The following is a 14,775-nucleotide window of genomic DNA, read 5'->3' on the forward strand; positions in this document are numbered from 1 at the left end:
GGAATGTGTAGATGAGTTGTTTGGAGGTTTGTGACCACTCTTCGATGCCTGGAGTTTGCCTCTTTGTGTTGCTGACAGAGTCTTTCAATGTGTTTGGTGCCTTCTCGAATTAACCTTCTCCATTTTGATCAGTCACAGGCCATGGATGCTTTGAGGACATCCCTAAAGCATTTCCGCTGTGCTCCTGGGCGTCTCCTACTGCAACTCAGTTACAAGTAGAGAAGTGGCCTCAAGAGGTGGTGTCAATCTTGTGCACAACATGTCCTGCCCAGCTGAGTTGGTTTTGAGTGCCCTGAAGCAGGGTGTGTTACAGTTGGACTGCCATTCTTGCCAGCAGATTTGGAGGATCTTGTGAACAGCTCCAGTGTGCAGATGATGCTTGTATGTGCACTCACTCAGAAACTGAGATCCAGGTCATTGTTGACTCCTTCTCTGAAACATAGGAGAAAATGGAACTTACACTAAACACTCAGAAAACTAAGGTCCTCTTTTAACCAGCTCCCAAATCACCACAGTTCCCCCCTGTTGATTAAGCTCAATGGCCAGATTCTGGAAAATGTGGACCATTTTCCATATCTTGGGAGCGTCCTCTCAACAAAGGTAGACATTGTCGATTAAATTCATCATCACCTCCAGTGCCAGCTCCGTCTTTGGCCGACTGAGGAAGAGTATTTGGGGACCAGGATCTCAAACCTGAGACTAAGGTGATGGTTTACTGGGCAGCAGTAATCCCTGTGCTCCTCTATGCTCAGACAATGGGGCCTCTGTTTAACATCTCACGCAAAAGATGGGACCTCCGACGGTGCAGCACACCCCTGGTTCTGGGGTATCAGCTTTGATTTTTGTGCTCAAGTCCTGGAAACTCTTTCGAGTTATCAACAGTCACAGATTGCAACTCATTAGAGTACAATCACAGTTCTTGGTTTCTGGGAGTGGGACATGAACCCACAACCATCTGATTCAAAGGCGAGGGTGCTATGAACTGAGCCACAGCCCTGGAAACTCTTTCGAGTTATCAACAGTCACAGATTGCAACTCTTTCGAGTACAATCCCAGTTCTTGGTTTCCGGGAGTGGGACATGAACCCACAACCCTCTGATTCAAAGGCGAGGGTGCTATGAACTGAGCCACAGCCCTGCAAGTGGGACTTGAACTTGGAACACTGATTCAGAGACAAGACTTCTACCAAGTGAACTGCAGCTGAGTGGAGGAAAGCAACACTAGGGTGAACTAAATTTCTTGAAATATCGCTTCATTCTATTGTGTCGTGTACAGCACTCAGCAGCCCTTTCTCAAGATGGCAATGTTCGATAAATTTAGAATAGGTCTCTCTCTCTCTATCTTTCTATGCACTTAGTGGAGTGCCAGGTTACCACTGCAAAGCCAACCTAACCCTGGCTGCAGGCAGCAGCAGCAGCACCATCCCAACTTGCTGGAGAGAGGGGGCGGAGATAGGCTCCCTTCTCCCCCGCTGCTGATTGGCCCACAGCAAACAGCAACATTCCAATTCCATCTGGGGAAGGGCGGGGCTCCGGATGATTGGCGGGCGTTGGGGACGTCACGCGCTCATTGACAGGCTGGGCTCGGCTCTTGCGTGGTTGCAGCCACGCTGGGTGTGCGAGCTAGAGGAGACGCTGCTGCAGACTGCACTGGGGATCGTGGCAATTTCCTTGGCGAAAGATATATTATATATATATATATATATATATATATAAAACATAATATATATATTTGAAATTATTATTGTTTAAGAATGGGTGTTGAAATCGAGACAATATCTCCAGGAGACGGTAATTCTACTATCCCGAAGGGCATTTATTGTGCTTTAACTAGGTTTTGCATTGTAGCAAGCAGCCTTGTCTTAGTAGTCTAGACAAATTTGGTAGCAATGCAGTGTGTGTGGATTTTTAAATGGCATTTGCTGACAGCTGCGTAAAGGCTAGTACTGTACTATAAAGGAGAGATAACGACTGTGCGATTTCACTCTGTCTGGATTTTTATTAGCAGTATTGTTGCTTCTGTTTGGTATCCGTGCTGAAGGGAAATGATTAGGCGTGTTCATATTTTACTGATTCTACAGAGCCTGTGCCTGAAAAAGGAATTTGAACTTTAGTTCCGGCAGCAGAAATCAAATCCTCCAAAGGCTTAAAACCTTGAAGCTAAGCACTCATCGTGAATTGGTCACAAAATGTAAAATCGTAGATCTAACGTAAAAGGCACCCCCGCCCCAACATTTTAGCAACTAATTTGACACCATTTCCACGCCCCCCCCCCCCCCCCCGAAAGTTAACGTGGTTTTGTGCTGTTCTTCTAAAACCCATTTTAACATCTAGTTGTCCAACCTATTATAAAGAATTGTGGCAAACTCGTAAATATAAAATGCACTAATTTCATATGTTTTTTTTTTAGGCAGGACATTTCCAAAAAAGGGACAGACATGTGTTGTTCACTATATAGGTAATGTATACTATGAATCATACATTTTCAGTTTGATACGAAAAGAATGTCACCAGTGGGAGGTAATGGGCGTTGCAGCTTTCTGAAGGTAGTGTCTGTGATAGTGTTTTTGGAGTCTATTTCCGTATAGAATACAGTAGTAGGGCCTTGAATTTACAGTCGTTCCCACACAGAGTGCTTGATTTTGAACAAGCCATCACAGCAAAATTCTGAGAGGTGGCCAAGTACTTTCACTCAGGGAGGAAGGGAAATTTGCAGGAAGAGTTCCTCTCAGCTGCTCTTGTGTACCTCTTGGCTTCTGATTTTAGAATGGCTGGCAGAGTCCCAGGAGCAGTTCACTCATCCAGCCGGGAGATAGTGTACGGCATGAGGCGATGCAACAAAGGAGAAAAATGCCTTAAGGGAAAGGGAGTCTTGTTAAATATGTACAGGCAACATGACTGAGCAAACTATTAATGCCACAGGTATTGCATTTTTCTGTGTGAAAGAGTACTGTGTATATTTCAGATTCTAACTTATTTTTCTGTCTTTCAATTCATGGGATTGTGATGGTAAGCAGATTTCAATATCTTAAGGTAAAATAGGCTTTGGTATGATTGGTGTGACTTTTAAAACATAATTTGTGAGCACTGACTGTTAGTGCCGTTTGCTTTGTGTTACACATAAAATGTGTAACTTTGTAATAGCCAAAATATCTAGTTGAACAAATAAATTTACGATATATAATCTGTGATCATAGACTAAGTGCTGTTTCCTTTGTGTTACATAATGTGCAACTTGGTAACAGCCAAAATGTCTGTCTAAATGGAATAGTTGCTAGAACAAATAAATATACATGTAAAATTGAAATGATTACTTCCCATTGATCCACCATGCAGTAATTTGGCACTGAAAAACATTTCTAACACCATTACAGTACTTTTTACAACAGGAGCACAGTGGTTTACAGAGTGACATTTATACAATTGTTTGAAATACCTGTAGGCTGTATTGGACTTCTTGATGTAATGCAAAGCTCTTCTGCGTCGGCTTAAATATGTTGACCAGTGAGATCTTTCTAGCATGTTTTTAGCATTCCACTTTTCAGATGTAAGGCACAAATAACCTTGGAAGCTTCTTTCATTTTGGAAAGGTAGTCTCACCAGATAAGCTGGTGCTTTCTTATAAGCTGTAAAATTAATGATTGCAGTCTTGCCTGGCTCACTTTGTTCCTTAAACTGTTTTGCCATCTGACCTTAAACCTTAGACTTTGGTCAAAAGTCTCTCCCCTTTATCAAGTTCCTTTAAAATTGAAAACAGGATGTTAAATAAAAGGACGACATAACTCTGAACCTTTCGTGGAGTTTCAGAAGAATTTCCCAGCATCTCATTTTGTATACAAACCTCAAGTGAGGTTAGCTCCAAGATGACAGTTCGTGATGGGTGATTGGAACCAAGTTGTTTCTCTGGGGGAGTTTTGGTAATCTCTTAATTGAGCCAAGCAGATCTGACACACTTTAGCCTGGTTCACTAATGGGATCTAGATGGGATTGTTAGTTGATATTGGCAGTCTTGCAAGCCAACATTCTTAATAGGTCCAAGTAAGTTGTCCAATTTTAGCTGGTTAAAATCTAGTTGTACCCCTGTGCACTTGGGTGTCTCAGCTCAACTCTTGCTAACCCGGGTTTAAAATTTCTCAAATTAGAATTGGTTAATTAATTTGTTTCTCACGTAGTTGAATGAGGGAGGAAAGTTGCTCAGTTACTACGGAACACCTTGCCCTGCTTTGAATAGTGCCACAGGATCTTTATTTCTACCCAAACAGGCAGACAAGTGCCTTGGTTTAACACTTGTCACCCAAAAGACCCCACCTCTGGTATCGTAATGCTACCTCAGTATTGTGATGAAATTTTGTGCTGAAGTCCCTTCGCTAAGGTGAGAGTACAACTGACATCAGCCAACACTGGAGTCAATTGGTAGCAGGTCTGCCAGCATTCCCTGGAAACGTCACAGACCTGAAACGTTGACTCTGTTTCTCTCTCCACAGATGCTGTCAAAGCTGCTGAGTATTTCCAGCATTTCCTATTTAGGTTTTAGATTCCCAGCGTTCGCAATATTTTGGTTTAGTATGGCCTAAATTAGGCCATACTAGTCAGATTTCACATTTTCTTTTGCTTTCTTTTGTTGGTTTTCCCTTTTGTGGTGATGACAGCCTTCACCCAAACAAGGAGTAGTTTTGAAATTGTTGCTGCTACAGTCTTTGCTGCTGTGTGTGAGAGTGCCTAAAGAGGGCAGGACCAGCCTTGGCTCTAATACGTCTTGGGATTGATTGGATAGCTTTCTCACATTCATCATCAAGTCTCAGCTGAGTAATAGCCATGTGAGACTGAGAGAGTTCCAGTACCTGTAGAAGCTTTGGGGCATGGGGTGAGGAGGGTGGAGGGGTAAGAGAGATAAAATTGGTAAGGAAAAACAATGACATGCCTTTTTGATCTTTGCCATTGTCTCCTATGTTTTATAGCTCAAAGCAATTCTTCTACTTGTCATGTATGACAATCTTCTTCTGTATCATTAAACCATTTCATCTATTGCTGCTTTTGCACTCTTAAATTATTCAATGGTTCCAGATGTCATTGTCAACCAATCCTTCTAAAACTTAATTTTCTCTGGCTAACTTAGTGTTTCAGTGGAAAAATTGTATGATAATAAACTGTAGAGATCAGGAATGTTCCTATATTTTAATCCTGGACTCTGTTGTAGTAGCAGATCTTGGCCAGAACAGTTGTGGAAGCACTACAACTGTTTTTAATTGATTGGAACATCATCTGCTACTGACACACAATTTTCCTGCAATCAGTTGCGCTCCTCAAAGTAAACTGTCAGAACTGTCAACTTGTATATTTTCCATCACAACAGCCTCTTCTTCCACCAGCCAGCTGAATTCACAGAGCTGGTGCAGTATAACATGGCCATCCTGACACACTGGCTGGGCTGAGCATCAGTTTGCAGGCCACCTGAATCCAGGTGCCATTGGAGAATTCAGGAAATGGAAACCAGGTCTTTTGTCATACAGAGAAAACTGGATCTGCTTTGTAAAACAGCATGCACCTGGCTTAAAGGCACATGATAGTGTGCAGCACATGGAGGATTGTCTGGTATTGCTCTCTGAAAACTAAGCTTTTAACAAAGTCTTTTAGCCTTAGTGCCCTGGGCTAGGAAGAGAAAAATTCAATGAGAGATTTAATTCTTTTTGTCTGGCATCAGCTTAAAAAGTGTGTGAACAGTGTATGAGGGTGGGATGAATCTCAACCGTGACATTTCCACAGTTAAAAAATATATCTAGGATTACATGTATGGAATGGACATTTTGGTGAGATGGCGGCTGACTGTTGGTGGTTGTGGAATTGTACCTTATCATGTATTACCAGCTTCAGAAAGTAAGAAAAAAAAACAAACCATATCAACCAAAAATTATCGTTTGAAAATTGTGGCATACTTAAACCTTGCTCTCTTGAATCACTTGACTCAGGATTGAGTTAGTTTGAAAACCCCTTGGTGTAAGTTTAACACATGTTCTTGGACCATTCCAACAACAGCAATATATGATTAATTGTTTTGATCTTTTAAGTCATGATAGCTTAACACCAATATAGTAATCTTAATCAGGAAGATTGACAGGTGACTTGCTCTCAAACTATAGCCAATGCTATTCCTGAGCTCGTTGCTATGAAGGGTCCAAATCTTGCCCCTAAAGGGAAATGTCGGAGCTGCATTCCCCATATCCTGCAATGGCAGGTTCAAAATTTAGAAACTTGCTGTGTTTTGAATTAAGATTTTTGAAAGTTACCCTGATCCAAGAAATAGTCAAAATGTCCTAAAGTTAAAAATTGTTTTACTTATTCTGCCTTTTCCATATGTTTCAATGCTTCTCTATTTAATTGACTTTATGTTTACCTTATATTCTTCATGAGTTTCTTTTATGCTAAGCCCATGGTGTTTTATTTAACTTTCTTTTTCATTTTTTCTTTAATTCCCTTTTATATATTTCCTGCTATTTGTATTTCATTTTTTTCGGTTCGCTTTAATTTGAGTGCTCTCGTTTTTTCCTAAAACTCATGTCTCTTACCAGATGCCTAATACTCAGGGCCAAAATCCTGGAACACCCTCCCTAACAGCAGTAAGGGTGTACCTTCACCACATGGGCTGCAACGGTTCAAGAAGATGAGTCATCACCACCTTCTCAAGGGCAATTAGACGTGGGCAATAAATGCTGCCCTTTGCCTGCGGCACCCACATCTCATGACTGAATGATTTTTTTTCTCTTGTATTTTTAGTCTAACTTATTCACTGAGATAGCAGGGGTCAGACATTAAAATTGAAAAATATGCACTGAAGGATCACTTATAAATTCCAGCCTTTATTGGTTGCATATTTTAGAACACTATATTTATGTGCTTATTCAGGACTTTTTTTTAATAACATTAGATTGATTTTGAAATGATGGCCAACATTTTCCAAAATGTAATAAACTAAGTACGGCAATGAGTCCAAATTAAATTGCACTCAAGTTTCCTTTCCCTCTGAAGTAAACCTTTCCTCCTGCCCTGCTTCTTTGTTTCAGTCATTCATCTAAGATAAACTCATCATGTGCTGAATTTTATGGATAATCTGAATCAGTACAATATGGCAAAGTGCACCGATACATGGGGCCCCAGTACTTGTTCTGATTTTAGGGTGTTCAGACTCAAATTGCAATGATCTTGAATCAAGTACAGGATAGTTAACCACATTAGTGAATCTAACCTTGCATGCTTAGTGCTCTATGCTTGCTCATGCCCAACGCTCATACATAGCACTATAGCTACACAGCAGTAAAGAAAGCAGCAAAGGCAATAACGCCATCCTTAATCTCTTGCCCATAAGGTAAAATGCTAAGATGTTGTGGGAAATAATGTGACTCTGAGCTTCCTAAGTAATTCCTTACTTTGAACAAAAACTGATCATGGAGAGTACTTGTAACTATTGGAATATTTTGTAAGAGTGACTTCCTATTTTAGTGTAACTTCAATTTCTTTTATTCATTCAAGGAAGTGGGCACCTCTGGAAAGGCAAGCGTTTAATGCCCATTCTTAATTGCCCTTGAGAAGGTGGGGTGGTGAGCTGCCTTCTTTAATACAACTGAGTGGCTTGCTGGCCTATTTCAGTTGTTAACCACATTGCTGTGGATCTAGAGTCATGTGGGTCAGACTGAGTTAAGGATGTCAGCTTTCCTTCCCTAAAGTACATTGGTGCACCAGATGCATTTTTAACCACGATCCGGTAGTTTGCTGGTCACTATTGCTGATACTAGCATTTTATTCCAGATTTATTTGATTAATTGAATTTAAATTTCCCAGGTACCATGATGGAATTTGATCTCTTGTCTCTGAATTGTTAGTCTCTGGATTACTAGTTGAGTGACATATTCACTATGCTACCCTTAAGTACAATTGTAACACTATTCTTGTTGAAAATTTCCATAAAACTAGTAGGCAAAGCAGGAATGCACATTTTTTGCAGCTATCACTGTTTTTAATGTACTTTTGCCCAATTTTGGAAGCACAGGTTCTGATACCACATTGGTTGCAATTTCGTGCCTCAAAAAAATGGTTATTTCTCATGTGTGAGCCTCAGTAGGCTTTTGGCCAAGTGACATTAAGCAGGATTCAATGGATAGCAATCAGGAATAAGACATCTAGTGATTCTACCTCTCCCTAGGGGCCTAATGTAGCATCCTAAACACAACTGTGGTCAAGGTAGCAAACTCCTGGTAGACTTGGGATCAAAGTTGTGATTTTCTATTCTGTATGACATCATGCTATTGTGAAGAGTGCTTCTGTCCACCAAACCATCAGGATGCTGCTTAATGTACATTCTGATATGCTTCTCTTTTAAACATAACATTTTTTCTGTCTTTGGATTCAAAAAAGTTTGATTTGTTCTCTGCCTGACCAGCATCAAAAAAAGTAGAGATTAACCATTCCCTGCTGTAATATTTTAATACTTTATCAGATTTTGACCTGCAGAATGCAAGTCATAAAATGTAATCTGTGGTAGTCATTCAGATAGGCGCCTGACCTTGGTTTGGAATCCTAAAATAGTCAGTACATAACTGTGATCTCAATCGTTTATTGGATTTTCACCAAGCTTGATCACTGACTTTCTGTCATCAGGTTCTGGCTTCCTTTTGAAACTGAGATGTTGGAAATTGTATATGAATCCACATGTGTCTTGACGAAGACTTTCTATGATCAGTAATATTTCTAACCAATAAGTTAAGCAGTTATTCATCTTATTTGATCACTTGCTTTATGTTGTCGTTGTCCTCCATAATCTGATTGTTATTTAGGAGTATTTTGTTGGATAGTTAACGTACTTAATCAGTGACTTCGTTTTGTAAGAATGGCCCCGTAATGGGAACTCTTGAATCAACCCCTCTTCGTCTACAAGCAGCAGAGGCCCACATCCAATTTTCAATAGTAGCAGGTTTTCACAATATTGTGTAAACTGTTTCCTCTCTCTCTGATTTCAGCCTATTACAATAGTGGGTATAATGGAAATTTGCTTGTAAATGCCATCAGTTGAAACCGTACTGGTTAATGCGTTTTATAAAATATTCCCTTGTGACTATTTAAATGCAGTTGTTAACCCATATAAAATAAATGGCTAAATTCATGCATAAAGGGATGTAAAGAGAACATGTTAAATAGTCAGCTACCAAAATAATTACATTCAGCCGAGTCACCTCATTTGGGTTAAAAATGAGCCCATTATCAGATCTAGTGATTTCAGCCATTCATCTGCAGTTGCCTTTTGAAAATGGTGCAAAAAGGGAAACTGCATGCTATTAACCCCAAGACTATTAGCAGGTGGAAGGAAATGACTCACACTGGGCCACCTGGGTTTGCATTTTTTTTTTTGCAGCTCACCCACTGTTTAACAACAGGATTGATTCTAAGCAAAATAAAACCAATTACTTTTATGGCAGTCCCTTGAACATTCAAGAATTCACACTGTAAAGGTACGTTAATCCTGGTGTACAATGTACAGTGAAGCGTCATTATCTTTTTCCGTTCTCAACAGAGGGAATTATGCTTAGTACTGCAGGTATTGGGAAGATTGTTTTTAAAACATATTTATTTGAATGGTGAAGAAAATTTCCCTTTTTATTGCGAGTATAAGAACCATTTGTTTTATTTAAATCATTAGAAATTAATTCTAGACAGATACTTGTAGGAAGCTGGCCTTTGAAATGTGTACTATAGTCCAAGTACAATTTTTATTTTCTTGCTATATACATTTAATTATTCAGCTTTCACTATTTTGTGAGGCAAGCCAGTTTGCCCACAGAAGCTGCTGTTTGCTAATGTAATTAGACAAAATTGGTCGCTTCCAGTATCATTAATTTTACGTCTGGTGCAATGTGAGAACCAAATACTGAACAATATGTTGCATTTTAACTTGGAGCAGCATAGGCCCATATTTCCCTCGCTCTGTAAATCTGTTCACTTTCATAAATTCCCTTACTGTGTCATCCCCTGAAGTGATTTCTTCCTGTTTGATAAATACTGATATGCAAATAATGAACATAGAAGCAAAACAAATTGTGTAAGGTGTTTGCTAATGCCAGTAATGTGTTGATTTTTCTTTTGCATAGAAACAGTTTGTACTTTCCACAAATGGGTCTTGCAAACAGTTCAAGTCTTGCCAGACCTGACAACAATTTTCAAATGGAGGTTCAGCTTTCTGAGGTATATTCTCCCCTTTGGTGTAAGACTGAGGGGGAAAAGGATATTAAACCATCTTTATAAACCAATGCATGCTTTTTTAATGGACATTTAGTTTAATAATTTATCTTTGAATGTACACAAATCTTCAAATCTCCCAAAAACAATCTAAACCCAAAGGAAGGAGACCCCACACTTTTAAGATAAATTAAAATAAAAATTGTACTTGGACTGTAGCACTTTTAATTTTCAGTGCTAGAAAGGTTAACCGGCAATTAGTAACACTTTTAACCACACATTTAAAGCATACTTAGACTGAAATGGACAAGGCTTAACTTTCTTTGAGTTTAGATTGTATCTACCATGCAAAACATTCCAGTGGTGAAGCAGTCTTTTTTTATTCATTTATGGGATGTGAGTGTCGCTGGCTAGGCCAGCATTTATTGCCCATCCCCAATTGCCCTTGAGAAGCTGGTGATGAGCCACCTTCTTGAACCGCTTCAGTCCGTGTGGTGTAGGTACATCCACAATGCTGTTAGGGAGAGTGTTCCAGGATTTTTGACCCAGCAACAGTGGAGGATCGGTGATATATTTCCAAGTCAGGACAATGAGTGGTTTTGAGAGGAACTTCCAGGTGGTGGTGTTCCTGAGTGTCTGCCGCCCTTGTCCTTCTAGATGGTAGCAATTGTGGGTTTTGGAAGGTGCTGCCTAAGGGGCCTTGGTGAATTCCTGCAGTGTGTCGTGTAGATGGTACACATTGCTGCCACTGCACTGGTGGTGGAGGGAGTGAATGTTTGTGGAAGGGGTACCGATCAAGCAGGCTGCTTTGTCCTGGACGGTGTCAAGCTTCTTGAGTGTTGTTGGAGCTGTACTCATCCAGATAAGTGGAGAGTATACCATCACACTCCTGACTTGTGCCTTGTAGATAGTGGACAGGCCTGGGGAGTTAGAAGGTGAGTTACTTACTGCAGAATTCTTAACCTCTGACCTGCTCTTGTAGACACCATATTTATATGGCTAGTCCAGTTCCGTGTCTGATCAACGGTAACCCCATGGATGTTGATAGTGATTGTGAGGTGCCATTTTTGTGAACCTAATAGAAGAGTGGTGCATGTCTGACAGCAACTTTTGGATTTCCACATTTAAACATGCATCTGCCCTCATCTGAAGTTTCTGTAGAATTTATGCATAAATAAGAGTGCCATTAACCACGTGGACAAGGACAAAATCAGAGACGAGAGCCATCAATACAAGAAAGTCATGAAGAAATCCAATAGGGAATTCGGACTTCTTTCTTCAGATAGTGGTGAGAATGTGGAACTCTCTACGAACATTTTCACACAGCTAGTTGCTATGAGAAAAAACTTCCTCACACAGCAAGTGGTTAGGATCTGGAATGCACTGCCTGGGTGTGTGATGGAGGCAGGTTCAGTTGAGACATTCAAGAGGGAATTAGACAGTTTCTTTTCAAGTAATGCGCAGGGCTATGGGGAGAAAGCAGCAGAATGGCACGAGGTGAAATGCTCATTTGAAGAGGCTATGCAGACACGATGGGCCGAATGGTCTCCTGCGCTGTAACAATTCTTCTGCGATATGAACAGTTGGGATGAATAATATAGATGCATTTAAGTGGAAACTAGATAAGCAGATAAGGAAGAAGCAGTAATGCCAACACCACCAATTCATTAATTAGCAGACTAACTTTTTAAAAATCAAAAGATTTGGTATAAAAGCTGAGTTGCTTTTTTTTCCTCAAAAATAAACCAATATAGATTGGTTCATACACCTCAATAGTCGCTTATTTGATCTTAAACATGTCAGAGTACTTTACATCCAACTGGAGACCAATATAATTTTTGTAATGAGGTCTAATATCAGTGACCAACAAGGGGCCAATCACCGATCTTAACCAGCCACCCTAAATCAGGCTATTTTTCTGGCATCCAGTCTCTGGTTGGACATTCTTCAGGCATCTTTGTGAAGCAGGATGTTGGTCACTGAAATTACACCTCATTACAAAAACTGTCTTACTTGCTGATGAAGAATCTAATGCCTGATTTAAGACCCCTTTGGAAAACTGGGATGCTGAGACATCATGGCTGCTCACACCAATTGGGGTCTCTCTTGGGAGGCTTAATGTGTTTCCTTTGTGGGAGCATTCACCAGTGGGGGTCTGTGAGAAGTCTCTCTCTGAATGCTCAGCAGTCTCCTTCACCCCTGTCTTTACATCTCTTACCCCAAGTCTCTCTTTCTCCATGCTGCTCTCCTACAACCAATTCTGGGCCTCGGAGAGCTGCACCTGGCTACTCGGTATCAGTGTTTTCCCTGACTCATTATATGACCGAGCCTGGGATTCCACGTTTTTCCCCCCCAACACCATCCTCCACCACCACCACCTCCCGCAATCCTCTCCTCCTCCTCGAAGCTTCTTAACTGCTTTGTGCACCAGGGACAAATGTTCCAAACCTGCCAAGGGCCACCAGAACCTTTTTCTCCAGCTTCAGTACAAACCCTGGGACCATGTGCTACGTCACCCCATAGCTCAAGCAGAGTGGCAGCATGTTGCACATAATTGTCTTAGGCTCAACAAACCAATGTGCTTTTGCAGGCCCACTTTGAGTTTCCTTTCTGGTTCCACCTGAGTGCAGGCGCGTGCTGAGGTGCGAGTGTTCAGGTCCACGCGAGCAATCCTGTACTGGGTACACATGTGGGTTAGTACAATTTAAAATTTCAGAGTTTTCAGAGCCTGAGAGGGGGAGAGGCTGAATTTGACTGAGAAATTGCAGCTCGTGCAGTTAATTCATGAGAGTTAGCATGCTTGAAGAATAGAATAGAGGCTTGAGTTGATGATAGCTGAGGAAGGGTGGGGGAAGGTTCAAATGGAGGATAAGTGCCAGCAAGGATTGGTTGGGCTGAAAGATTATGCAATATAGATCAGTGTAAAAGCATTGTAATGCCAGTACAGGACTATGTCCAACCTTGGATGACGATGCTTGGAATATTTTAAGCAATTACATTTTAAAATGTCAGCACAAGGGCAGCAAATTCAGTGAGATGTACAATTGATCTGAAGTCTTGCTGAAAACAGAAGCATGGGAAACAGGAATAAGCCCATCGTCAACCCATTTAGTGAGATTGAGTACCAGCCAAGGCTGCTGCATTCGTGATTCCGTTTCTGCATGATCTTGGAGTTATTCTCAAGTTGTTGACTTTTCTTTTAAGCCCTTTCATGCTGTATGGGTTCCTGAGCTGAGGTTGATGTGCTTGGCAATCGAGAAAGCCTTGACTTGAACTCAGCTCATGGGTCATCTTACGGAAGAGATCCTGAAAAGATATTCTTCATTGTCATGCATGTAGCAAAGGAGTTGGATTCTTGGTTGAAAATCAGTGTTTCGAGATGTTATGTGCAGCATTGTTGATGCAGTCTGTTTTCCTCATTATATATTACTTATAGTCCGCTCAGAAATGAGACAGCTCATTAACTGTGTGGGAAGCATAAAACTGATCTTCAGTGGAGAATTTTGCTGATTGGTTGGGCAACATTACCAAACTAGTGAGGCACACATATGATGAGAAAACTCAGAAGCACCTGCCAGTGTGTACTATCAACAAAATGCACTGAAGGAATTAAACAAGGCTCCTTAGACAGCACCTTCCAAACCCATGATCACTACCATTTAGAAGAGTCCTGTTCAAAAATGAAAATATTGAACCTAAAAGGTAGAAAATAAAGGCTTAAGGTTAATAAAGGTTAAATCAAATGTAGTAGACACATTCAAAATATATTACAATTTACAAATGACCTGTTGATAATTGTTGCTGCCTAAAATAGGAAGTGCAGGAGTCTTCATTACATTTGGGTCCATTAATAACTTTGAAATCCTGTGAGCTACAGAAATTCTCAAGTTACTGCTGCGGGGCACCTGCATGCACTGAAGACCATGTTTGCATATGAATTTTTTTTTATTCATTCACGGGATGTGGGCTTCGCTGCTTAGGCCAGCATTTATTGCCCGTCCCTGGTTGCCCTTGAGAAGATGATGGTGAGCTGCCTTCTTGAACCGCTGCAGTCCATGTGGTGTAGGTACACCCACTGTGCTGTTAGGGAGGGAGTTCCAGGATTTTGACCCAACAACAGTGAAGGAACGGCGATAAATTTCCAAGTCAGGATGGTGATTGACTTGGAGGGGAACTTCCAGGTGGTGGTGTTCCCATCTACGCCCTCGTCCTTCTAGATGGTAGTGGTCGCAGGGTTAGAAGGTGCTGTATAAGGAGCTTAGTGAATTTCTGCAGTGCACCTAGTAGATGGGGACACATTGCTGCTACTGTGCTTTGGTGGGGGAGGGACTGAATGTTTGTGGATGTGCCAATGAAGCGGGCTGCTTTGTTCTGGATGGTGTCAAGCTTCTCGAGTATTGTGGGAGCTGCGCTCATCCAGGCTAGTGGGGAGTATTCCATCACACTCCTGACTTAAGCCTTGTAGGTGATGGACAGGCTTTGGGGAGTCAGGAGGTGAGTTAGTCATCACAGGATTCCTAGCCTCTGACCTGCTTTTGTAGCCACAGTATTTATA

At 41.1% G+C, this 14,775-nt stretch overlaps 1 protein-coding gene across 1 annotated transcript in view; it reads left to right on the top strand.

The window, feature by feature from the left end:
• The first annotated feature begins 1,589 nt into the window (after nucleotides 1–1,589).
• The window catches only part of fkbp1b (FKBP prolyl isomerase 1B), a 33,983-nt gene continuing 20,797 nt past the window's right edge, over nucleotides 1,590–14,775 (top strand). The window contains exons 1-2 of the mRNA XM_078541571.1: nucleotides 1,590–1,790; nucleotides 2,410–2,457. Coding sequence (XP_078397697.1) covers nucleotides 1,754–1,790; nucleotides 2,410–2,457 — 85 coding nt within the window. The 5' untranslated portion in view covers nucleotides 1,590–1,753. The remainder of the gene's footprint in view (nucleotides 1,791–2,409; nucleotides 2,458–14,775) is intronic.

The sequence above is a fragment of the Cetorhinus maximus genome, chromosome 5 (assembly GCF_964194155.1).
Source record: "Cetorhinus maximus chromosome 5, sCetMax3.hap1.1, whole genome shotgun sequence".
NCBI lineage: Eukaryota > Metazoa > Chordata > Chondrichthyes > Lamniformes > Cetorhinidae > Cetorhinus > Cetorhinus maximus.